Source organism: Heterocephalus glaber, unplaced genomic scaffold (assembly GCF_053883595.1).
Source record: "Heterocephalus glaber isolate CG9 unplaced genomic scaffold, H.glaber_assembly_v1.0 deba00001687, whole genome shotgun sequence".
Classification (NCBI taxonomy): Eukaryota; Metazoa; Chordata; class Mammalia; order Rodentia; family Bathyergidae; genus Heterocephalus; species Heterocephalus glaber.
Genome location: NW_028258412.1, coordinates 664,282 through 688,906, shown reverse-complemented (window position 1 = coordinate 688,906; position 24,625 = coordinate 664,282). Strand labels below are relative to the sequence as shown.

Below are 24,625 nucleotides of genomic sequence, written 5' to 3'. Positions count from 1 at the left end.
AAAGGGAGGGGGCAGAGGGTCGCATCGCCGGCCGGACCGGCTTTGCGCACGGGCCGCACGAGGGGCGGGGAAGGCTGGCCCCCTGGCTGCGCTCCGAGACCGGGAGGGAGTGGTCCGCCCCCGCCCCCGCACCGGCTCTAGTTGCAGCTCCGCGGTCCGCGACCCGCGCCGTGCCTTAGGGACGTCGCTCCCCGGACAACGAGGGACCCGGGGACGCCCGCCTGAGGGCTGGGGCCGCGCTGCGGTTGCCGCCCACGCTGCACTCCAGGTAATCTTCCACTGGTGGGCGGGGTCCGGCTCCTGGGTCTGGGGTTGGGGGTTGGAGAGGGTTGGAGACCGACGTCAGCTCCGGAATCTGGGCAGGGTGTGAGGGCGGGTGCGTGAGTTGACATCCAGACAGAAGTAGGGACGGCGTCCTGGGCCCGGAGGCAAGGTCCGGGCTGGGGTCGGAGGCCACCTTTGCCCCACCCGCCCTTTGACGACGCCGCGCCGTTCGAGACCCCGGAATCCCTTTGTGCGCGGCCTTCGGGCCCTGCTCGACCCGTCTAGAGCATCCCGCTGAGCGCGCCCCAGCTCCTCAGCCTTGGGGTCCCCGCCGCCGATGGCGCCTCAAAGCCTAGGTCGGGCGGCCCCGAAAACTTTACAAGTGCCTCAGGGGCAGCGAGGTCAAGGAACTTTACTGGGGCGCCTTGCAACTGGGAAGCGCAGCGGTACGGCGGAGCCAAGGGGATGTCCCCGCACCTCGCGAGGAAGCGAGGGAGGAGCCCACGCATCATCCCAGCCCGACGTCCTGGCCTAGGTCGGCTCCACATGTCACCCACCCCTGCGACCCGGTGGTTGGACACCGGCCCCGGGCCCTCTGAGAGGTACTTAACCCGGGTTTGCTGAGGAGTTATGCTAAGGAGGAAGCCCGAGTTCCCTGGCTTTCCTATCTTAATTTTTAAAAAACTAAACTGAGCATATACAATGTTTAGCCGTTTCTGATTTATGTGTCAAGTATTAGAGTGAACATTAAAGTAGAGAATTCTGGTTTCTTTTTCCTTGTAGATCCAGTCATATTTAGAAGTGACAGAAAGGAATATTCTCCATGGATGTTAACCTTAGCTTTTAATGTTGCCAGCCAACAACCTCAGGTGGTCACCCACACTACACTGTGTAAGGCAGATACCAAGATTTATTAACCCAGGGCGGTGGGGTGATAAGCAAGACACCTGTCAGGAAAATCTATCCCTGTGAATATAGCAAGAAGTGTACTGCTCCTCTGCCTCCACTCTAGGAGCCAGGCTGTGGGCAGAGATGTGGTCCATCTGGAATTGGTGCTACTTGTTTTGTGCTCATTGTACCTTTGGAGTGAGACAGTACTGGACATCAAGGGCAGTCAGACCTCTCTTGCCCACCATGCTGGGGCCATGTCCAGTCAATTCCTGAGCAGGTGGTCCAAGCATTGTGTATCTGGAAAGGAGTGGACTTTTCCCGCCAGCCTTGTTCTGTCCCACCCTGAGGTACTTGCTTCCTACTGTCCCCTAACTCCACACTCAACCCCCTTTGGGGGTTCACTAGGGCCCAGCACATGGCTAGGCATGGAGTATTTGCTCTGCATAGACTGGTGGGCAGGGTCATTCTGCACAAAGCCAAGCCAGCCCCTACCTGAGCTACCCTCACCAGCATTTCTACACAAACATGAGGACTTGCTGACCAAGGTCCCTCCTGCATAACTGGTCCAGCACTTAGGCCTACTAGATCAGTTGCTGCTCCTACTCCAGCCACATCTGGGCTGCTTGGTTCCTCGTGTTCATTCTTTTAAGACCTTTTGGGGGGGGGCGGGTACCGGGGATCAAACTCCGGTCCTTGCACTTGCTTAGCAGGCGGCAAAACCACTGAGCTAAATCCCCAGCCCTCCCGTGTTCATTCTTAAAGCCCCTCTGGAGGTAGCCCCTCTGGAGGTGGTCTCTTCCTAGTCCTAGGGGTCCTTTGCATTTCTCAGCTTCCAAGAGGGTAGGGGTGTAGCTCTACCATTTGTGCCACACAAAGATTCAAGGTGAGTTCATTTTACCCCAAGAGATGGGCTGGGAAGGGGTTATGGGACAAGCCTAGAGTAGGGGCAGCAACAACAGGATCCTCTGACTCCAGGAGGAGCCAGAAACTATGCAGAACCAACAGGGGCCAAGCACACCAAGCATGCCAGAGCTTGCCAGCCTCATATCTGTCTCATTCCCTAAATGGCCCCAAAACAGTGGGAAGAGCTAGAGGGGCTCAAGGTCCACTCTGCAGAATAGGCCAGGAATGAAGGGTGCAGATCCTGGGGGCAGCACAGCAGGGCACTGGTTGATCTACAGCAGATTCTGGGGACTCTCATAATAGTGGTTCTTGTTGAGTGAGGATGTCAGGTTTTGTTTTAACATAAGCTTATGTCAAGACCAAGATGAGGTCCTGAGCTGTTCTATAGAAGCCTCAGAATTAGGAGGACATGAGGACAGGAATCCTTTGTGGGCCTTCCCAGCTGAGAGATGCATTGGCCTTTTTCAGGTTGAAATGATGAGGCTAGAGCTGGCAAATGTCCCCAACAGGAGTTGCAGTTCTCCCTTCTTTTTTTTTTTTTTTTTTTTTTGTACCGGGGATTGAACTTGGGAACTTGCACTTGCAAGGCAGGCGCCAGAACCGCTGAGCTAAACCCCCGGCCCAGTTCTCCCTTCTTGCATAGAGCCAGGGACAGGCTCTTCTCTGCCTTTGTCCATTAAGGGGTCAGTAGCCTCTAGCCGAGCAGCGTGGAGCTGCATATGGCCACCAGAGGGCAGCCAGGGCTGCCGTGGCTGGCAAGACCAGCTGCATCCAGCCTGCCCCTATGGGCTGGGACCCTACCCTAGGTGCCCAATTGGGAGACTGGATCTCTTCATCCTCTGGGCTGCCTGTCAAGGATATGGAGCTGAAAAGAAGCCTGGGATCCCTGAGGCAAAGCCCCTTGGTGTCCTGCAGTGCTTCTTATACCCAGAGGGAGGCCTGGGGGCTAGATGGTGGGGTAGCGGAGTCCAGGCTCCATGAGGACAGTGATGGATGGGGCTCTGTGCCTGTATGTCCCTAGAAGTGAAGCCTTCTTCAGATGTGCCTGCCTGGAGCCTGCATAGGCCCCCTAAGTCTGGCCTTGACACCACAGTGGGATGTTGCATGGGCTGTGCCTCAGTGTCCACAGCAGAAGTAGGTATGTTTGGGCCGGGGATTTAGCTCAGTGTTTTCACCGCCTGCTGTGCAAGTGCAAGGAGCCAAGTTCAATCCCCGGTACCAAAAAAAAAAATAGTTATGTTCTCACTATGTACCCAGAGTCTTAGTTATCTAGAGGAGCACATTGGTTTTTCTTTTTTTTTGGTACCAGGGATCGAACTCAGGACCTTGTGCCTGCGAGACAGGCGGCGGAACCACTAAGCTAAATCCCCGGCCCAGGAGCATATTGGTTTTGCTGTGGTGGACACCATTGTCACTGCGTGGCACAAACTTTCCTGCCCAGTCACCCAGGGGTGCTTTGCACATGTGCCTATATTGGCTGCCGGAAGAGCACATTCCAGCTCCTTTCGTGAATCTCCTTCTGCTCACAAAACAGGACTTGAGATCCATGTAGGACTGCAACCTAGCAAAGCCACACGGCAGCCAGTGAAGTGCCCTTAGCCCATGTGGCCCTGAGCTATCTGCCTTGCATGCCTAGTCCAGGGCTGATTCATGCCATGGACTCAGCCACCAATTTTTTTTTTTTATTGGTACTGGGGATTCAACTCAGAACCTTGTACTTGCGAGGCAGGCGGCAGAACTACTGAGCTAAATCCCTGGCCCCAATGCTATGGACTCAGTCTGTGTCCATGGGACCTGGCCCATGCAGTCAGTATTCATATCTATAGCCTATTGGTATGGCTGTGTGGCTGGCCCTTGCAGCCTGGGCCAGCCGTGAGCCTTATCTGGGACTTCTCTGCCCTCTGGTTGGTCCACTGACACTGACTGCATCAGAATTGCAGACCTTCCCAAGACTAGGCATGGGTCTATGGAGTATAGGTACTGGCTGGTGGTAACCCAGGGCTCCATAGGGTCTAGACAGTTCAGTGGGGACTCCCAGTTGAGGGCCCATGACAAGGGTAAACCCAGGCCATCCTTGTTTGGGGGAAGCAGCCTGACAAGGAGCTATGGTAATAGCTCACTTGAATATGAAGTTCCTGATTCCAGGTCCTTGGCCGGGTGGGCACTCCTGAGGCTGCAGACTAGCTTCAAGGGGTATTGAGAGAATACTCCATGTTCCCCAACATGAATCATTAAATCTGTCTTCATATCACTGTTGTCTTCCTCTATCAGTACTTCTGAACTTCTGCCCCAGGGCTCCAAACAAGCTGGGTGACTAGCTGCTGTGATGAGAGCACTCTTATTTTATTTTATTATTTTTATTTTTATTTTTTTGGTTCCAGGGATCAAACTCAGGTCCTTGTGCTTGCAAGGCAGGTGGTGGAACCACTGAGCTAAATCCCCAGCCCTCTTTGTTTTTTGAGACAGGATCTTGCTATATAGTTCAGGCTGGCCTTGAACTTGTAGCAATCCTTCTTTCTCAACCTCCCAAGTGGTGGGATTACGGATGTATGCCATTACTCCCGGCTCTTAGTGACTTCTGTTTTCCCTTACTCTTACCACCTCCTGGGGAGCCCTACAAGGCAGAAGCCATATTCTTCTTCAGCCAGCATTCCCAAGTGGGTAGGGAGTGTGAGGGTCCTGGGGACAGGAAAACCTGAGTTCGGATCCTGGCCCCACCTCTGCCTGGCCTGGACCCAGTTTCCCCATCTGTAAAATACAGTGTTATGCCTACCTAGGGGACCTGGTGGGAGTCAGTAAGATGTCGGTATACAAAGCACATGGCATAAGGCTGTGGCACAAGCCCATGGCATGTGGTAAGTCCTGGGGAGAAGCTGTCAGTTATCAGGGTGGATAACAGTCACATGGGACAAAATCTATGTGAACATTTAAGCTAAAACTAAAGGCGTCCAAGAAATATTCAGAGCAAGCACTGATTCCTGAGCCTCAGGCCTCAGGTAGAAGCAGCACTGCCTCTATTGTGGGAAGGGTGTCAGTGGGTGGCCCCCATCCAAGCTGCCCCTCCCAGGTGTGTACATACATGTGCGCGCACACACACACACACGCACACACACACAGGCACACATCTGGCTCGAGCCCCCGGTTCTTCCCTGCCTCTGGCCTCGGTGTTTTGACCTCCGACTCCATTATCTCACCCTGACTTCTGGCCAGATCCTCAGCACCATTTGAAGTCCCTCCCCATGAAGGGGGTGAGACAGGGACACCCACCTTTGGGGTTACATCCCCAAAGGAAAGGTTAGATAGAGGCTTAGAACAGTTTGGAAAATGCCATAGAACAGAGGGGAAAGAGCTCCCATTACCGGGATCTGCTCCAGGATGGCCATCTGAGGCCCATCCCTCCCTGCCTGTCTGCCATTCTGATTTTCATTCTTTTTTTTTTTTTTTTTTTTTTTAAATAATGTGTGGTTGAGGTTGTTTTTTATTTTGTTCTGTTTTTTTGGTATCGGGGATCAAACTCGGGACCTTGCACTTTCGAGGCAGGCAGTGGAACCACTGAGCTAAATCCCCGCCCTGATTTTCATTCTTTTATGAATGCTCTGGGAATGATCTAGGCTTAAATATAATGAGAGGGAATGTGTCCCCCAGGATGTTGACCCAGGCAAGAAGTGCATGATTCCTTCTTCCTGCAGTAGAGCTGTGGACAGGATGAGGCATAGGTACCACCTTATCCCGTACTCTGCCCCATACGCTGTGGACATCCCAGTTTGAAGGCCAGGTCCTAGGTCACACCTGACCATAGCTCTGGGGTCGGTAACCTGCCTGCAGGGAGGGAGGATACAGGATCTGGGCTAGCCTCAGGAGAGGTAGACACTATCTCTCAGGGTAGGCATAGGCTGCAGGGTGGAGGGAACGGTTTGGCGGTGAAGGCCCTGACCACTTTTACAGGCCAGTGGAACCCTGGGCCCTACTGCCCCTGGTGTGGGGTTCCTCTTTGTGTGCTGTTTATCAGAATGAAATGGCCCCTGCCTTGTAGAAGGGGAAGAGGTAACTGTCAGCCATACTGCTAAACTCTTACCAGCATTGGAAATGCTCATAAGGGAAGCTGACCTGATAGAAACTGCAGTCCCAGTTGTATGTGGGGCTAAGAAAGAGCACGAGTATGTGATTATGAGTCAGGAGCACTATGGATGGCCTCAGGGTCAGGATGATAGCAAGTATCCTGTTTGGAGAATGGTCTGGGCCATTCTTGATTCAGAAAGAATGATTCAGAAAGGACCTGTATGGCCAGGGGCCTCAAACAGTGCCCTCTGATTTCTTTACAGGAGCTGGAGCCCGAAGAATGGGTGTAAGGACAACCTGATCTGCCCTAGAAAAAGGTAAGTGGCCTGGGCTTGACCTGGGCATACTCTCTCCCCACACAGAACAGCAGCAGAGTGCCCTGGTGGGCCTGTGGCTGATAGGAATGAACTGGCCCTCAGAGGGTGTGTGCTTTTGGTCAGCTTTACTTTAGCTGAGTACAGCCTCCAGGCTGGACAGGGCTGGATGTGGAGGCCTCCCACCATCTTTGCTTGGTTCAATGGCTAGAGTGTGGACAACAGAAACCAGTTTGATGTTTGACTTGAGGATGAGCTCATGTTGGGGCTGACCTACCACATTGCTGTCATTATTGAGCTGGGAATTAGCTGCGTTTGGGCCAGGGATTTAGCTCAGTGGTTCCTTCACCTGCTTCGCAAGTGCAAGGTCCCTAGTTCGATCCCCAGTACCAAAAAATAAAAAATAAAAAAAACACTAGCTGCATCTTATCCCCATCCACTTCAGCTTAGATACCAGCCATGGTGGTGTCTGATATTGGCCAGCCTGGTGCTCAGTTCAGGGTGGTTCCTGGCTGCCCCAGAGAAAGTAGAGTCCCTGGCTAGTCATAGCTGATGACCCTGAGGCCAAGCACCACAGGCTTTGTGTAAAAGGGCCAGATTGAGTTTTGCAGACCTTACGGTCTCTGTCATAGCCACACTGTTCTGCCATTATAGGGCAAAAACAGCCACAGACAATGGCAACAAATAATACTTTGATCACAGTTGTGTGCCTCTGCTGGTCTGTGGTCTCTGTAATCTGTGTTTTATTTTTATTTTTATTTTTATTTATTTATTTATTTATTTTATTATTATTTTTTTGGTACCGGGGATTGAACTCGGGACCGTGCAGTTGCAAGGCAGGCGCTGGAACCTCTGAGCCAAATCCCTGGCCCTGTAGTCTGTTTTGGGCTTATTGGTTAATTATGGCTGCCAGCTCCAGTGGCACTGAGATGTGGTTCCTGGGAAGTGTAACAGGTTCGGAGACTGAGTGGTCCCTGTGACTCCTACCCTCCACCCTAACACCCTGTTTGTCACAGCAACTGTGATGGTTGCTGTTGAGTTACAAAGAATGCCCCCGGTTACTCTTTTCCTTCCAGCACAGATGTGCAGTCCCTGCCAGCTGTCTACCTGTAACCCCATTGAGTGCTGTCTCTTGGAAGGTTCAGCCAGTGCCAGCTCTGTGAATTCTCAGTGACACCTAGAACCCAGGTTCATTGGTGCTGTACTGGAGAAAAGGTGGTGGCCTCAGACCTAGAAGTCCCCAGGCCTCTTTATGCCTGAGTTTCCAGTACCATAGGATATAGGACAGAGGGCTGAAACTAGCTGGTCTGGCTCCTATTTGCCTGTTCCCAAGAACCATGGGCCCAGCCAGCTGCTGAAAGCCTGGTCTGATGCTGACTGCTGTGTAGGAGGGCCATTGTCTGGCCCAGCATCTCCAAGCACAGTCTACTGAAACATGCAGGGGCTTCTGGGACAAAGAGACTCAAGGTTTGTCCAGAGTTCACTGGCCAGGTTATGCAGGTCTTGGGATATGGCATTGCTTGTGGCAACATCTGAGGACAACAGTAGGAAGAAGGGCTCTCCTCTACCTCCTTACCTCCTTGTAGGCCACCACACCTCCAGGAGGCCGGGTTAACCAGATTAGCCACACATTAAATGACATCTCTAGTAACAGCAGGAGAGTGGTGGGCTATGCACATCTGAGTCTACCTGGCCATTGTCACCTGCTCTCTGCTGTTGCTTGCTCCTTTCTTGTCTTTCTCCTTATGCTTTCAGCTTTTGGTCTTTCTGCTTCCCTCTCTCTGGCCCTCTCTGTGCCTTTTCTCTTCTCTACCTACCTCTGTAATGCCCATTTCATGTTGTGATTGATTATTCACGTTTGCCAGGTGACTGATTATTTATGTCTGCCCTGTGTGTTGGAAGAATAACTGATGGCACTTGTGCCCACTTTGTTCTGGGCTTGGCTCCATTTCACAGACTGGCAAACAGAACACAAGTGCCCTGGAGTGTGGCCTTGCCCACAACCAGGTGAAAAATGGGGAAGGGTCTTGAAACAAAGTTAAGATAGGGGCCAGTGCAGCACCTGTGTGACCCCTGCATTCAACGTCTTGTCACTCAACACTTGCTCACCATGCCCCAGGCTAGACACTGGGCATTACAGTCACATGGAACCCAGCCCTGCACTTGAGGAGTCTCAGTCTGGCTGAGGAGATGGACGACAAACAAGAAAACCAGCTCCTAACTGTGGCATTACAAGATGATGGTGAAAAAGCGTGACTCCTGGCAAAAGGGAACTGGAAGGCCGTGTGAGAGAGTGATGCATGGTGATTTGAGGCTTGAGTGACAAGGGTTGGTGTTGACACAGGTGCCTTTCATACAACAGGGTCAGCCCCGCTGTACCCTTTCAGAAGTCAGCACCCACCCACCTGGCCTCTCTCCATGCTGGGGAGGTCTTGGTGGGTTTCTCAGCCCTTGGTGTGGGTCTTTATGTATGAAAGATATTAATTCTTTGCTTATCTCTCTGCCTGCTGCACATTTTTCTCAGCTTTTTAATTTTTGTTATGACAGTTTTTGGGGGTTTTTTGGTACCGGGGATCAAACTCGGGTCCTTGTGCTTGTGCAGCAGGCGGCAAAACCACTGAACTAAATCCCTGGCCCATATTTTGTTGTGGTTTTTGGTGGGTTTTTTGGGGGTTTTTTTTTGGTACCCGGGATGGAACTTGGGTCCTTGTGGTTGCGAGGCAGGCAGTGGAACCACTGAGCTAAATCTCTGGCCCTAATGACAGTTTTTGATGTTCACAAATTTTTCATACTTTATGGAGAAATGTTGACCATTTTTCCCTTTTCTAGTTATTCCATCATTTTGTGTGTAGTCCTCTGCAGCGTGGAGCCAGATAAATGTGTCTGTCTTCTCTTCTACTAGATGTTGTTTCTTTAGTTTTTTTACACTCAAGGTTTTTTTTTTTTTACACTCAAGATTTAATCCACTTCAAATTTATTTTGACATAAACATGAGGTGAGGGTTTAACTGTTTTTCTTGATGCATTTGAACCATTTCATGCCTAGCATCTTCTGTCACTAGAAATTTGATATGTTACAATGTTCTCACTTCAGGTTTTGTCTCTGTACCTCAGTACCTAGTCAGCACTTACAGCTGTTAAAAAGACCAAATAGAAGCCAGATGTAGTGGCACGTGCATATAATCCCAGTACCTGGGAGGCTGAAGCAGGAAGAAAAGTGTGAGATCAAGGCCAGCCTGTGCTACATAGTGAGTTCAAGGCCACCCTGAAAAAGCAAGACCTTGTCTCAGAAAGCAAAAAAAAAAACCCAAGTGGGAGCCAGGCATGGTCATGCATGCCTGTAATCCCAGCACTCTGGGAGGCTGAGGTAGGATGATTGCAAGTTCAAGATGACTAGGCAGTTTAGTGACTTACTGACACCCTGTCTCAAAATAAAAGGGCTGGGGATATAACTCAATGCAAAGGCCCTGGGTTCAATCCTCTTAGTGCAAACAAAGGGTGGGGGGGTAAGACCCTCACCATCAGTCTTTGTTTTCAGAGTCCTGGTTATCCCACTACTGCCAAGGTCCCCTTCTTGGGTATCCCCTGGAGCTGGCACTGCCTAAGCAGGCTGGCCTTCCCTAGGTGGGTTTTGGTATACTGGAGCCTGTTTACCAAACATAGGGCCTGGCCCTATGTTTATGGGGGCCCTCCCCAGAATCCTTAAAAGCAGTTCAGGCCTCATTGAGGTGTCTAGCCTTTAAATGCCACGTTGCTGGGGTTATTGCAGGACCCTCAGGGTACCCAACCCCTGTACAACCCTGTGGTAAGGAGTGTGAGTCTCCTGATGTCAGCTGGCATGTCTTAGTTTTTGTTGCTAAGACAAAATACTGATATCCACAAGTTAAAGGAAGAAAGGTTTATTTTGGCTTATAGTTTGTTGAGATTTCAGTCCATAGTCAGCTGGTTCCAAGGCAGTGTGGCATGGCAGAGGGGCATCACAGAGGAGAAACAGTTCATGCAGTGGCAGGCAAAAGGCAGGAAAGCAGCAGCCTGCTTTTCCTCCCTTTAATTCCATCTGGGCTATAATCTTGGTGCTACCCACCCCCAGAGTGGAGCTTCCCTTATCTACACCCAGAACTATGCTAATTCCAATCACTAGACTGATTTAGTACCACACATCTTTAATCCTACTGTCACATGCCCTAGATAGAGCCAGCTTTGAAAAGCCCCACCTATGAATCCATGAGGCTTTGGGGAGACATCTAGATACAAGCCATAACATTCTGCCTTTGGCCCCCAATAGACTCATGCACATCCCTTTATGCAAAAAGCCATTTAGTCCATCTCTAAGACTTGCTAAAGGCCTAACAGTTTCAGCATTGCTGAAAAGTCCAAGTCCAAAGTCTCCTCTGAGATTTAAGGCACATTCTTAGCTGTGAGCCCCTATATAAAGGTAAAGAAAGTTAAACCCTCCTAACATACAGTGGCATAAGATAAACATTTCTATTCTGAAAGGTACAAATAGGAGGATAGAAAAAGAATGGGACTCAAGCAAGTCCAAAATCCAGCAAGGCAAACATTAAGTCCCATATTTCCATGTCTAGCATCTGATATAATCTGTGGCAAGATGTGAACTCCAAAGGGCTTGGGTGGCTCTGTCCCTATAGCACCACTGGTAGTTGGAGCTCTCACAGCTTCTCTCTTGGGCTGGCTTTGCCTACTCCTTGCAGCTTTCCTCAGATGATCCATGTTCCTGACTTCCCCAACTTTCTGGGGTCTCCACTGCACCTTCAGCTTCACCCGTGCCGCTTCACACACTGCCCCCTCAAGGAGACGCTGCCTGGCCTCCAAGGCCTTCTTCTGAAATCTGAGTGGAAGCTTTCCTGACCCCACAACTCTTGCATTCTGCATGTGCCTAAAACCAGCCCCATGTGGATGATGCCGAAGTCTGTCACCAGATGGAGAAATAGCCAGGCTTCCTTCTCTCTTGGCTTTAGGTGTCAAGTGCCTAGATTGCTGAGCACTGTGAACCAAATCCAGAGGAACAAATTCTCTAGGCCACTGCCATTCTGGAACATGGTGCTCTGGAGTTTTCCTCTTAAAAGAAATTATTTCACCTTGGCAATTTTGAGGTTGTAAAGGGTCGGGTCCTGCTCGTTCTTGTGATGTCCTCAGGTCATCTTTTCTATTGTAATGTTCCTTTTCAGCAACCAAGTTCTCTGCTTTATGTTTCCAGTCCACAGCTTTATCAGAGCTTCCTTTCTGTCCAAACTCAAAACATTTTAAATCATTCTGCCAGGATTTTTGCTCTTAATTCTTTACATAGGTCTAGCTAAAAGCCCCCAATAGTAGCCATGCCACTATCTCAACATTAGACTGCCTTGAAATTTCTTGTGCCAGATAAATTATTCCACTGCCCTTAATCTTAGTCTCAGGCAGAGTCTCTAGACATGAGCAAAATGCAGACAAATTTTCTGCCAAAGCATAATACACATGGTCTAGGGTTCAGTAGCCATTCTGGTCTTCTGAGCTCTGACCAGAGTCTCTCATCAAGTTCAACTTACAGCATTTCCAGGACTGCTTCTTCAGGCATTTACAAACCTTCCCAAACTCTTCCTGGAAGCCAATTCCACAGGCTTCTGAACCACATGGCCAGGTAACAGCACAACAACAACCCCACTCCCGGTACCAAAATCTGTATAAGTCAGTGTTTCCTAGAGAAACAGATTTAATGCAAAATATAGAAATACATAGGAATTTACAAGATTGGCTTACAGTGGCTGCCTGCAGAGGAATCTGGTGTAGAAGAGTGCAAAAGGGCTGTCTGTGTGCTAGAGATCCGAAGGATCCAGTTGAAGGCCTGGAGCTCACTGTAATCTCCTGTGCAAGTCCATATCAGGAGGCCAAAGGGTCAGTGATGGAAGGCTGAAGGGTCTGTGCTGGAAGGCTGAAGAGTCTGTGCTGGAGGCTAGGAGATGATGTCCAAGGTGAAAATGAAGACCGGAGGTCCTCAGAAGAGACAAGCAAGTCTTCCGTCTTTGTTTCCTTTATTCCATTCAGGCAACAAGCCTATTGATTGGTGCCACTCATACCCAGGGTGGGTCTTCTTTCATTAAATCCCTTCAGCCACACCCAGAGCTATGCCAATCTAATTTAGTTGGGCATTTCTTAATCAAGTTGACACAATCAGTTAACTATCACTCATGGCCTTTCACATGGGAGTGACTGTTTCTCAAGCAGCTTTGTCATGCTTTGGGGGAGTCAGCTAGTCCTCAGAGGTCACAGTCTCTAGCATCCTCATGATGCAAAGTAAAGAAACTTCCAGGAGGGCCGGGGGTTTAGCTCAGTGGTTCTGCCACCTGCCTCGCAAGCACAAGGTCCCAAGTTTGATCCCCGGTACAAAAGAAAAAAAAAAAAAAAAGAATAAAGTAGGGATTAAAAGAAAAAAGAAACTTCCATGCCAGGCACTCACACATGTCCCATTTGTGTTCAGGGGCTGGTGGACAAGTCGTGGTCCATTTACTTGGCTGCAGTGCAAGAGCCTTGCCCGCATGCCAAAGAGCCTAGTGCAAGCTAGTCAGCTGCCATCACCCTGACATCCCTTGCTCTGGATGATCTGTGGCTGGTGTCTGGGTCAGCTTGTCAAGGCCTGCAGTGCACAGGCCACCAGGTTAGGGCCCTGACTATGCTGTGCCTTAGGGCTCTCCTGGGGAGTCTCTATCAGCTGCCGCGAGATGGCTGTTTGATATCCCACCTTGTTCACCTAGGCCTCCACCTCATCACTGTCCTCCCCTGCTCCTTGTGGTCTGCCCTTGGACTTCATACAGTTACTGTGGCTGCAGTCACCTCCTCACTGTTCCTGCCTGGCTGTCCTTGGGGGTCTGCCCACGAAGGACCCTGGATTTGGTGAGAGGCCTCCCTCCCCAAAGGCCTGAGGCACTAGGAGTCATCAGCTGTGCCCTGTGTAGGGATGCATCTGTGTGATGCCTCCCAACAGCTCTGACTTGGGATTCCGAGTCCCAGGCCTTTCCAGCCCACAACTGACTGAACTATTAAGGACAGCTCCCCTGTATATGGGGGGTGAAGAAGGAGCCTGAGCATCCTGAGGCTCTCCTTGATGTTTTACAGCTGATGAGTTGGGTATTTCCATAAGGCTTTAGTTAAACTTTTTCTTTTCAAAATATTTTCATTATCCCTGAATTCTTATCAGGTGCTGAAATGTGCTTGCTGCTCTGCATTTTACAGGATAATAAGGCTACCAGAGATGGCTCCCAGCCATGTCTTCCTCCATTGAGACCTTGCTTTATTCCCTGGAGGGAGGTGCTGGGTGTCTCCAGGGCTCATGCCAACTGGTCAGGATCTGGGCCACAGTGCCTAGAGGAGCACTGAGTATACAGATGAGGAACTGAGGCCTGGCCACTGAGGAGCCTGGGATGGTGTAGGTGGAGGAGTCTCAGCTCTAGTCAAGGCCCACCCTTCACAAAGCAGTTTAATCTTCTCAGAGTGTTCACCACCTGTTCCAGGCCTGCAGTCAAGGCCATGGCCTCAAGGTGATAAGCACCTTGGCTGTGAACTGCACTGGAACTGCACCAAAAGCCCCCTCAGAGGGTTCTTTCCTGAACACACTGGGGTAGGGCAGGCCACAGGCCCCAGACTTCTGGGCCCCCCTAGTCAGTGGGCACAGACTACAAGTCTCACCTATCCCTCGTGCCTAGGGAGGATGGGGAGCTCACTCCTATCCAGGAGGAGGGGGGCAGCTGACCTCTCCCGGCCCTGAAGAAGACAGAGGCATACCCAGGACCCCAAGTGGGTCCCCCTCCCAGGCCCTCCTCCCACTGCCCTGCCCGCTACAGCTGAAGACCCAGTGGGGGCCAGGGACTTGGGAGACTAAAGTTATCTTCCTGGAGGTGCGAGGTGCAGAAGGGGAGATACATCTCTCAGTGAGCAGAGCACAGAGGAGGCTCCTTGCCAGACCAGCCCCATGGAAGTGTACCTCCTCTCCCCAATCTTCTCAGTGACATTTCTTTGGCATTTGCCCATCAGCAGAGAGCTATTGTTTGTGAAGAGACTAATTCACTAAGTATTCATGTTTGAAGAAGTAATTCCAGATGTTTATTTACCAAACCTGTGAAACAGAGGCATGGTTAATTTTAAATTAAACCCCTATACTTACAGAGCTTTTTCTTTCCAAAACCAGGGACTTACAGAGCTTCAGTGTTGTTGAAGGTGGGTGTGGATGAGGGCCCAGGGCATGGTGCAAGGCCCGAGGCCAAGGTGACAAGAGCAGACAGCCTGTGACCTAGGGGAGCTCTGTGCCAAGTCTTGGGGTGTGGTGCAAAGGCTGGAAGTCTCCTTGCTCCTGGTGACTCATCCTCAACTCCGACCCCCTTGTCCTGCTCTGCTCACTCAGAGCCTCCTCACCTCCACTGATGGTGATGCCCTCTCAGGGTCACTACTGCCCTAAGAGGGCAGGAGGAGTGAATCCTGGGCCAGACCACCTGGTCTGAGGACAGCAGGCTTGGTCAGAGGGGAGGGGGCTGAGCAGGAGTGTAGAAATATCCCTCATCCCTTCCTCTGCACCTAGTGGAAGTCTGCTTTTGCTAGAGCCTAGTCCTCTTGCTCACTTCTATAGCAAATATTTACCTGGCTCCCCCCACATATAGCTTGAAACTCTCTGTTGCCTTCGGATAAAAGACATCCAGATACCTGGGATCTGGCCTCATTTCTTATCTACACCCACTTTAACCCTGCAGGGTGCCTGAATGCCCCAGCACCTGGTCGTCTTAAATGCAGAGGTCCCAAGACAGCACAGAAGCAGTACCTCCTGAGCCTGCTCTTGCCCCAAGGGAGTCTTTCTCCTGATGTTTCTCGAGTTTTCTGCAAATACCAGCCTCTGTGCAGGGCATAAGCTCTGACTCCTTGAGCGGACCCTATGCATGAGAGCTTCAGTGTTTTGCTGGGCTGGTTGCTGATCTTTGGCTGCTGCTCCATGCTTCCTTCCTGCAAGTCCCTGGCATGGGTCAGGTTCTATGGCTGGTTCCTGTCCAGCTCCAGCCTGTAATTAGAGACCAAGGTGGTCTTGTCTTCCCAGAGTGACCTTCATGTCCAAATGTGGCAGCAGAGAAGGTTTAGATTTGTGTAACTTGGCTTACCTCTGCAGAGACCTCAGATATAATGGAGGCACAACAGGGAACATTACAGTATGAGCTTGGGTTCACGGGGTAAGTTTTCTGTGTCTCCTTCAGTCCTTTCCCCTTTGAATCATGACAGAAATGTCTTGGTTTGTGGAATGTGAAAAGTAGTAAATAAATAGGGGTAATATTTATACCCTTAATTTCCTCTTTTTTTTTTTTTTTGTCATTTCAGTGTCAGTGGGAATCTTGGTTTGGGGATTTAGATGCCTTAGGTGCTCATTTATTTTATTTTATTTTAGATTGCCTTCATTTACATTTTATTCATTCTTTGTTAGTAATGAAAGTATTTAAGACTATGAATTTACTCCTAAGTACAACTTTGGCTATGATTTGTACTTTTTATTTTAATAGGTTCTCACTATGTTTTCCAGGGTAGCTTTGAACACCTTGGCTGAAGAGATCCTCCTGCCTCAGCCTTCCAAAGCAGTTAGGACTATAGGGATGAGCCACTGTACCTGGCTGTCTGTATATTTTTCTGTATGAGGTGGTAGTACATTTTTTGATTCTTTCTAAAGAGCCAATTCTATTATTTTTAAATTTTTATCTCTGACTTACTATTTAAAATAGTGAGGGCCGGGGATTTAGCTCAGTGGTTTTGCCGCCTGCTACGCAAGTGCAAGGACCCGAGTTCGATCCCCAGTACCCCCCCCCCAAAAGATAATAATAAAATAGTGGTTTATAGTTTCTTTTTTTTTTTTTTTTTTTGGTACCGGGGATCGAACTCGGGTCCTTGCGCTTGTGTAGCAGGCGGTGAAACCACTGAGCTAAATCCCTGGCCAGTGGTTTATAGTTTCTAACTTACTACAAGCTCTTTCTTTCCTATTTATTTATTTATTTATTTATTTTTGTGGAACTAGGGGTTGATCACAGGGCCTCGTCCATGCTAGCAAGCACTCTCTCATTGAGTTGCAGCTCCAGTCCTTTTTGAGTCAGGGTCTCATTAAGTTGCCCAGGCTGGCCTTGAGCTTGTAGTTCTCCTGCCTCAGCCTCCCATATGGCTGGAATTACAGGTGTATGCCACCACACCTAGCTTAATTTTAATTTTTATTTATGCTTTAATACACATAACATGAAATTTATCATCTTAAATATTTATGGGCACTAAGTATATTCACACACTAAGTATATTCACACTATTCCTAACCTTCAGAAATTTTCCTTTTTGCTTAACTGCAACTCTGTACATATTAACAGGGATTCCCAGTTCCCTACCCCAACCGGAGACCACCATCCCACTCTCTCATTACATTATTTCATTACTCCAGATACCCCATGCAAAAGAAATCATCCAATATTTGTCTTTTTGTGACCAGCTTATATCAATTAGCACGATATTCTGAAGATTCATCCACATTTCAGTGTGTGTTAGAAGTTCCATTTAAAAAAAATTTTTATTATTTATTTATTTGGTTGTTTTGGGGGGTTTTTTGGTACCAGGGATCGAACTCCAGTCCTTGCACTTGCAAGGCAGGCGGCGGAAACACTGAGCTAAATCCCCAGCCCCTATTTGATTTTTTTGAGACAGGGGTTTTACTGTGTAGTCCAGGCTGACCTTGAACTCAGTATGCAGCCCATGCTAGCCTCAAACTTGCTGCAGTCCTCTGGTTTCAGCCTTCTGAGTGCTAGGATTACAGGCATGTGCCACTATGGCATTATTTATTTATTTTGCTGTGTTGCCCAAGCTGGTCTTGAGCTCCTGGGCTCAAGTGATCCTTCTGCCTCAGCCTCCCAAGTAACTGGAATTACAGGCAAGCATTACCATCCCTGGCTTCAAATTTACTTTTTTTTTTTTTTGGTACTGGGGATTGAACTAGGGTCCTTGCGCTTGTGAGGCAGGCGACGGAACCACTGGGCTAAATCCCCGGTCCTTTTTTTTTTCTTTTTAATTTACTTCCTTTTTAAGGTTAAATAATATTTCATTGTATGTCTGTGGCATGTTTTGTTTATCCGTTTATCTACCAGTGGTCATTTGGGCTGCTTCCCTCTTTTGGGTACTGTGAATAATGCTGCAACAAACTTCACTGTACAGCTATCTCTTGAAGATCCTGCTTTTAATTCTTTCTAATATATACCCAGAAATTTTGGAATTACTGGATCATATGTTAATTTTATTTTTTGAAGAGTGATCCTACTGATTTCTACAGTGGCTATAGCACCTAACAGTGCACTAGGTTTCCAATTTGTTGATATCCCTGCCAGCACTTGTTATCTACTCCCCCGCTTTCCAGAGTAGCTCGTCATTGTGGTTTAATTTGCATTTCTCTTGTGGCTAGAAATAGTGTTTTTTCATGAGGTTACTGAGCATTTGTAAATCTTCTTTGGAGAAATATCTGTTCTACTCCTTTGCCCATTTTTCTTTATGTACTTTTTGTTTTTGGTACTGAGAATCGAAGTTGGGTCCTTGCACTTGCGCAGCAGGCGGCGAAACCACTGAGCTAAATCCCCGGCCCATATATTGTGTTTTGAGTAACAGATACCTTTTAATTTTTTTGTGACCTAGTTTATCTGTCGTTTTGTTGCCTATACTGTTGGCATCTTATCAAGGTATGTCTGCCAAATCCAATGTCATGAAGATTTTAAGCTATATTTTCTGTTAAGAGTTTTATACTTTCAGGTCTTAGGTTTAGGTCTTTAAATTATTGTGAGATAATTTTCATCTCTGGTGTAAGGTAAGGTCCCAGGGATGCTAGGCAGCTTTCCACCACTGAGCCACATCCCTAGACCATCACTGAGATTTTGATTGTAATTGCATTGAATCTATAGCTCCCTTGGGATAGTATTGTCACCAAAATAGAAGGAAGAGGGAGGGCAGGGAGGGGGAGGAGACATAATAAGAATTAAGATGTGTTATGCACATGTACCAGCTTCCCATGATGAATGTAATCATTATGTACTACAAACATGTACTAATAAATATTTTAAAAGTAGGTTTTCCAGTAAATGAACATGGGATTTCTTTCCATTGTTTAGGTCTTCTTTAATTTGGATTTTTAAGTTTATTGCTGAATATTCATTCTTTTTATTTTTTTATTTTAGTTTTTGGTACCGGGGATCGCAGTTGGGACCTTAAGCTTGCAAGGCAGGCGGTAGAAGCACTGAGCTAAATCCCCAGCTCCCCTCATTCTTTTTATATATCTTCAAATTTTATTTATTTTGTGGTGCTAGTGATGGAATCCAGGGCTTCACACATGCTAGGCAAATGCTGTACTGCTGAGCTGCACCTCCAGCCCTTTAAGTTGTATGTCTCTAGATATTTATCTATTTCTAATTTGTTGGTACATAATTTGTAATATTCTCTTACATCTCTTTATTTTAGTTTTTAATTTTTTGTTTTCTTATTTAGGTGTTTATGTTGTTGTTGTTGTTGTTGTTGTTTTGAGACAGTCCCACTATGTAGTTCAGTCTGGTCTTGAACTCACTATGTAGCCCAGGCTATTCTCAAACTCATGGCGATCCTCCTACCTCACTCAGCCTCCCAAGTGCTGGAATTCCAGGCATGTGCCACCATGCCTGACTAACCGTTTTTTTTTTTTTTGGTACCGAGGATCAAACTCGGGTCCTTGCGTTTGCAAGGCAAGCAGCGGAACCACTAAGCTAAATCCCTGGCCCATCTTTTTATTTTAAAATACCAGGGAAAGTCTTGTCTCAAAAGAAAAAAAAATAATCAAGAAAAGGCATACCAAAACAGAGATTTTTTTGTTTTGTTTTGTTGTTTGGGTCTATTGAATCTTATTTTATCTTTCTTGGATCCGAGCCTGACCTATTGTGATCTTTAGCCCATAGAGCCACAATTTCTGGAGATAGTAAAAATGTCCCCCATGGGTATTTAGCAGAGGCTGGTCCAGACTACTAAAGCTGCCTTGGAGTGCTCTGAGCCATGAGACCTTGCTGGTAAAGTCAGGCCCACTTGTATGCAGTGTCTTCACACCTGCTGTTCCCTGGGAGCGCTGCCTTCCTGCCAAGGCTGCTGGAGGATTGGATCTTTCATGTGATCCCAGCCTCACTGATTCTGGAGCTCTCTCTCTCCTTTTGTTTCTTCTCTTCTTTCTTTCTTTTCTTTTTTTTTTTTTTGGTACCAGGGATCGAACTCGGGTCCTTGCGCTTGCACAGCAGGCGGCGAAACCACTGAGCTAAATCCCTGGCCCTTCTTCTCTTCTTTCTTTGGGAATTAAACCCACAGTCTCAGGCCTCCTAGGTAAGTGCTCTACCACTTAGCTATACCCTCACCCCTTTTTATTTTTTTGTTTTGAGACAATGTCTTGCTAAATTCACCAGGCTGGCCTCAAACTTGTAATCTTTCTGCTTCAGCTTCCCAGGTGGCTGAGACTACATGTGTACATATCACCTATGCCCAGCTGTCTTTGTTTCTCAAAGCCTGCATCTTTGGGGTCCAGGGTTCCAGGTGAGACATGTTCACTCGCTGGTAGACTCATGATCCTGAAAATTCAGAAGCTTCACTGTACTGTTTCCTTAAGGAATTTCAGAGCTAGGTTAGCATCTTAAAAATCTTGAGATATTAGCTGGGCTCTGTGGTGCATACTGTATTTACAGCTACTTGGGATGGTGAGGCAGGAGGATTACTGGAGTCCAGGAGTTCCAGGCCATGCTGGATAACATACCATGACTCTCTCCCCAAAAAAGGTAAATATATAAAGATTCCAAGGTAAGGAAGAGAGGCAGTTTGTTTAAGAAAGCTATCAGGTCTTCCTTATCATAAGAGTCTCTAGTATTGTATTATTAGCAACAGAGTCAGATGGAGACATCTTTTCTGAATGGAAGGAAAGTTATCCCCAGCCCAGGTTCCAGCTCTGACATGGGCAACCCCACTGGAGGCTTTCCCTACGAAGGGTGGTTCCAGCCCACATCTTTGTGCTCAGAAGAACCTTGTCTGCTCATCCTCACTTTGGGAATTCCTGTCTATTATGTCTCCTACCTTTCCCCTGATCACATTTGTCATAGGGAATTTGTACATGTACATAATATATCTTAATTCTTTTTTTCTCTCCTCTCCTCCTCTCTTCAACCCTTCATCCCCTCCCCATTTGCAAAAGTTTTGTTTCCATTTTTTTTTTCCATTCTCTTTTTTTTAAAAATCTCATTTCTTTCTTTTTTTTTTTTTTTTTTAGGTACCAGGGATCAAACTTAAGACCTTGCGCTTGTGAGGCAGGCACCGGAACCACTGAGCTAAATCCCCAGCCCTAAAAAAATCTCATTTCTTAAGAAGACCATTTTTTTTTTAGGTTCCAGGGATTGAACTCGGGTCCTTGCACTTTCGAGGCAGGCGGCGGAACCACTGAGCTAAATCCCCAGCCCCTAAAAATCCCATTTCTCTTCCTTCCCTTCCCTTCCCTTTCCTCCTCCCTTGTTTCTCTTTCCATTTGAACATGTTCTTCCTACTTTCCAGTATCCATCCTCCATTTTGCTCCTCATTTACCTTTTGGGTTTCTCACATAAGAGAAACAATGTGACACTTAAACATGTGTGTCTGAGTTATTTCACTTAAAATTATGGTCTCAAGATCCATCCATTAACCTAAAAATGTCTCAAGTTTATCTTTCTGTATGGCAGAGTAGTACTCCATTGTATATAAAAACCACATTCTTTTTTTTTTTTGGTACCAGGGATCGAACTCGGGTCCTTGCGCTTGCGCAGCAGGTGACGAAACCACTGAGCTAAATCCCCGGCCCCAAAACCACATTCTTTATCCATTCATCAGTGATGGGCATATGGGCTTTTTCCAGGATTTCACTGTTATCAATTGTGGTGCTGTAACCATGGGTATGCATATCACTGTAGTATGCTTTTAACTCTTTTGGGATGATACCTAGAAGAGGAATAGCTGGATCAAATGGAACCTCTAGTTTCAGTTTCTTTTGTTTTTGGACTCAGGGTCTCACTATGTAGTTCAGACTGGCCTTGAACTCAGCTGTGTTCTGCAGGCTGCCCTTGAACTCTTGGTGATCCTCCTGTGCTGGGATCTGCCTTCCAAGTGCTGGGATTACAGGAGTGTGCCACCACACTCGCTTCTTTTTTTTTTTTTTTTTTTTTAAGACAGGGTCTCACCTTGTAGTGCAGACTGGCCTCTAGTTTTGGTTTTTTAAGGAATCTCCATACTGGTTTCCATAGTGGTTATGCCAATTTAGACTCCCACCAACAATGGAGAAGTGTTCCTTTTTCCCCACAACCTTGCCAACATTTGTTATTAGTTGAATTCTTTCTTTTCTTTTATTTTTTTTCTGGTACCGGGAATCAAACTCTGGTCCTTGCACTTGCAAGGCAGGTGCAGCACCACTGAGCTAAATCCCCAGCCCATGTGGTTTCTTTTGCTGTGCTATTTTTTTGCTAGATTTTGAAGGACTTGATGGATTTACCTTCTGGTCTTCTGCAGCATCCTCTGCTGCTCACTGCCTTCATCATATTTTTCTGTTAAGTCTACACAGTTATTTATTCGTTTATTTAATTATTTATTGGTACCAGGGATCTAACTCAGAACTTTGCACCAAGGCAGGTGCAGTGCCACTGAGCTAAATCCCCAGCCCTCCACAGTTATTTATAACAGTCCTTTTCATTGTGGTCTTTTCCCAGTTTGTTGAATCCAGTGTCCGCTTTGGAGGGTGCATACAGCGGTTCCCAGTGTCTGTGCTAGTGAATGTGTTCAGCAGGATTAAGCAGGAGGCAGCTTTTCAGCTTCCCTTGGCAGGCGAGTCTTTTGTTTACTCTTCCCTGTTTAAGCTTGGGTCCGTGGGCCCAGCCACCCTTGTCTGTCACAGAGGGACCTCAGGCAGGGATCTAGAGGCTGTGGCTCCTTGCCAGACGATGGTGCAGAGAATATGCTAGATCTGCTCTGAGGTCTTGGGGGGACAGACAGCAGTGGGATTTTGCCTAGGACCTAGCCTTCAGCAGGAGCTGTGTTGGTTAGGTAAGCCCTGGTCTTCCCCTCCCAGCTGAAGTGCTTGTTGGGACTTTTGGGCCACTCACCACCCATTTTCCAGGTGGGATAGGCAGAAGCCACATGGACACAGATGGGTATGATTCTGTGCTGTGGGGCATTTGAGTCTCTTTGGATAAATGTGCTCTATATGTTGTGTGTGTGCATGTGGGTATGGCGTGGTTGCAAATGTGAACTTGTGGTTGGCCTTGAGAAGGTCTCCAAACTATTAGCGTTTCCTACTGCAGTGTTCCTCCTTCTTTGTGACAGAAGCTGGACACAGGCAAATCCAGCTCCTAGAAGGCTCTTATGGTATGTGGTAGGAGGGATCCAGATGAGGGCACTACAGGGCCTGAAGTCTGCCCTGGGTTGGGCTGGAGAGAGCCCCCTGACCAGTCCACTGCCTTGTTTGCATATAAAAGGCAGGACTATTCATTTGCTAGGGGTTGGTTGTATCTGGACCTGTTGCTATGGGCACTAGGCAAACTGGCTTTAGTGGGGGAGGGGAGTGGGAAGGCAGCATCTGGCTCAGGTTTTAGGAGGGAAGAGCTGTCCCCCTGGGTCCCTGGGAGCATCCAGAGGTCTCCAGAGGCCACCTGAGGCCTGGAGCAAAGGCAGAAAAGAGGAGTCCCAGGCTTTTGGCGCTACAACTACCCTTCCCAGGAGAGAATATACTAACATTCCTGGCTGGGTCAGGGTCATATACCATTTGCTCCTCTAGTTTGCTGGGCTGGGAAGAAGGGGATGGTGAGGTTCATCTTTCCTCTGAGGGTCTTGGGACTTCAAGGTGGTCACTATCTCCAAGGAGCGGCAGCTCTGTCTCCTTCCCGGGCACACCCCTCAGTGCTATGTCCTGGCTGCTGCCCTTTCAAAAGCCATGGTGGCTGATGACAAAATATGAATCATTCTTTGTTCCAGAAGATCAGGAAGGACTTTTCAGAGCTGGTACTGGGTTTTGCACCTAACATTGTCTCTCAACCTCATGGGCTAAAGCCTCCAATCCTTCTCATTCGGTTTTCTAGCCTAAATATATCCTGGAGCCTCATGTGTCCAGCAGGCCCTTGGCTTCTTCAGCCTAACATACCCCCATCTCTACTGTGGTGTGCGCACAGAGTCCAAGCTCCTTTCCTCCAACTGCTCAGACCTCAACCTTGTGGCCAGCTCAGACTCCCTATTCTCTCCCACTCCTACCTCCCATCCATACAGTACCGATGGCCATGGTTCCACCATAGCAGCCTCCCCACAGGGCCCTGCCTCCCCCATAGAAGCTGGAGGGTCTTCCTGACACCCAAGTCAGAGATGTCTGCCCCCACCCGGTCCCTCCTGGCCTCGTTCCAAATTTGTGGGCCCCTGTAGGCTGAGGAAAGGGGAGTGTCTTCTGGGTACCCAGTGTTTTGCCTTGATAAAGAAATGAATGATGAGTCGGGCATGGTGGCACACACCTATAGTCTCCCACTCCAGAGGCTGAGGCAGAAGCAAGGGCAAAAGTTCGAGGTCAGCCTGGGCTACATAATGAGCTCAGGGCCAGCCTGAACTACAAAGGGAGACCCTGCCTCAAAAAAAGAAACAAATGAATGATGAGCCAGCAGGATGGTACATACCTGTAATTCCAACACTTAGCAGGAGGATCACAAGTTCGAGTGCCGCTTGGACAACTTATCGAGACCTGGTCTCAGAAAACTTAAAAGGGTTGGGGTGTAGCTCAATGTTGGAGAGCCCCTGGGTTAGATTCCTGGTACTGGAAAAAAGGGCAGATATAGGGGATGAGTGATAAATTTCCTCACGCTTCCCAGTCCCCAGCAATTGCCTTTTGTAGGCTGTGGGCAATCCCACCTATCCGCACCTCTTCCATGGGTTGGGAGGCCCAGACTTGGCATAATTGGGGCCCTGCTTATCCTGTGTGAGCTTGCACAAGGCAGCTGTGTACCCAGGCTCTCAGGGCTATAGGGAGGATTGGTGGGGTGTTGTTGATATGTGGGTCCCCACAGGCACGTCCTGGTGTCCGCAGACATCAGCAGATAGCATAAATGCTGATGGGGAAAGCAGGCAGGGAGGGATGAAGTGAGGGCCTCTGTGGGGGCTGCAAGGGTG

General features: G+C 48.3%; 1 protein-coding gene and 1 long non-coding RNA gene across 35 annotated transcripts in view; both read left to right on the top strand.

Annotated features, from left to right (window-relative positions):
* Positions 1 to 12: 12 nt before the first annotated feature.
* Arvcf (ARVCF delta catenin family member) overlaps positions 13 to 24,625 on the top strand; it is a 53,409-nt gene continuing 28,796 nt past the window's right edge. For 7 of the 34 annotated variants that reach the window (XR_015446327.1, XR_015446326.1, XR_015446325.1 and 4 more), the window contains exons 1-4: positions 14 to 268; positions 6,381 to 6,434; positions 19,686 to 19,801; positions 19,915 to 20,008. Coding sequence is in view for 24 of the 34 variants with exons in the window: in XM_087198575.1 (XP_087054701.1) it covers positions 19,937 to 20,008 (72 nt within the window). In the remaining 10 variants the exon portion in view is untranslated. Of the gene's footprint in view, positions 269 to 353; positions 867 to 6,380; positions 6,435 to 19,685; positions 19,802 to 19,914; positions 20,009 to 22,191; positions 22,307 to 24,625 lie in introns of those variants that run through there. The other 27 variants (XM_087198584.1, XM_087198582.1, XM_087198581.1 and 24 more) reach the window with 18 other exon arrangements.
* LOC147821927 (uncharacterized) lies at positions 20,019 to 21,082 on the top strand. Its single transcript, XR_015446330.1, has 2 exons — positions 20,019 to 20,247; positions 20,733 to 21,082. It is a non-coding gene; the product is annotated as an uncharacterized LOC147821927 (long non-coding RNA).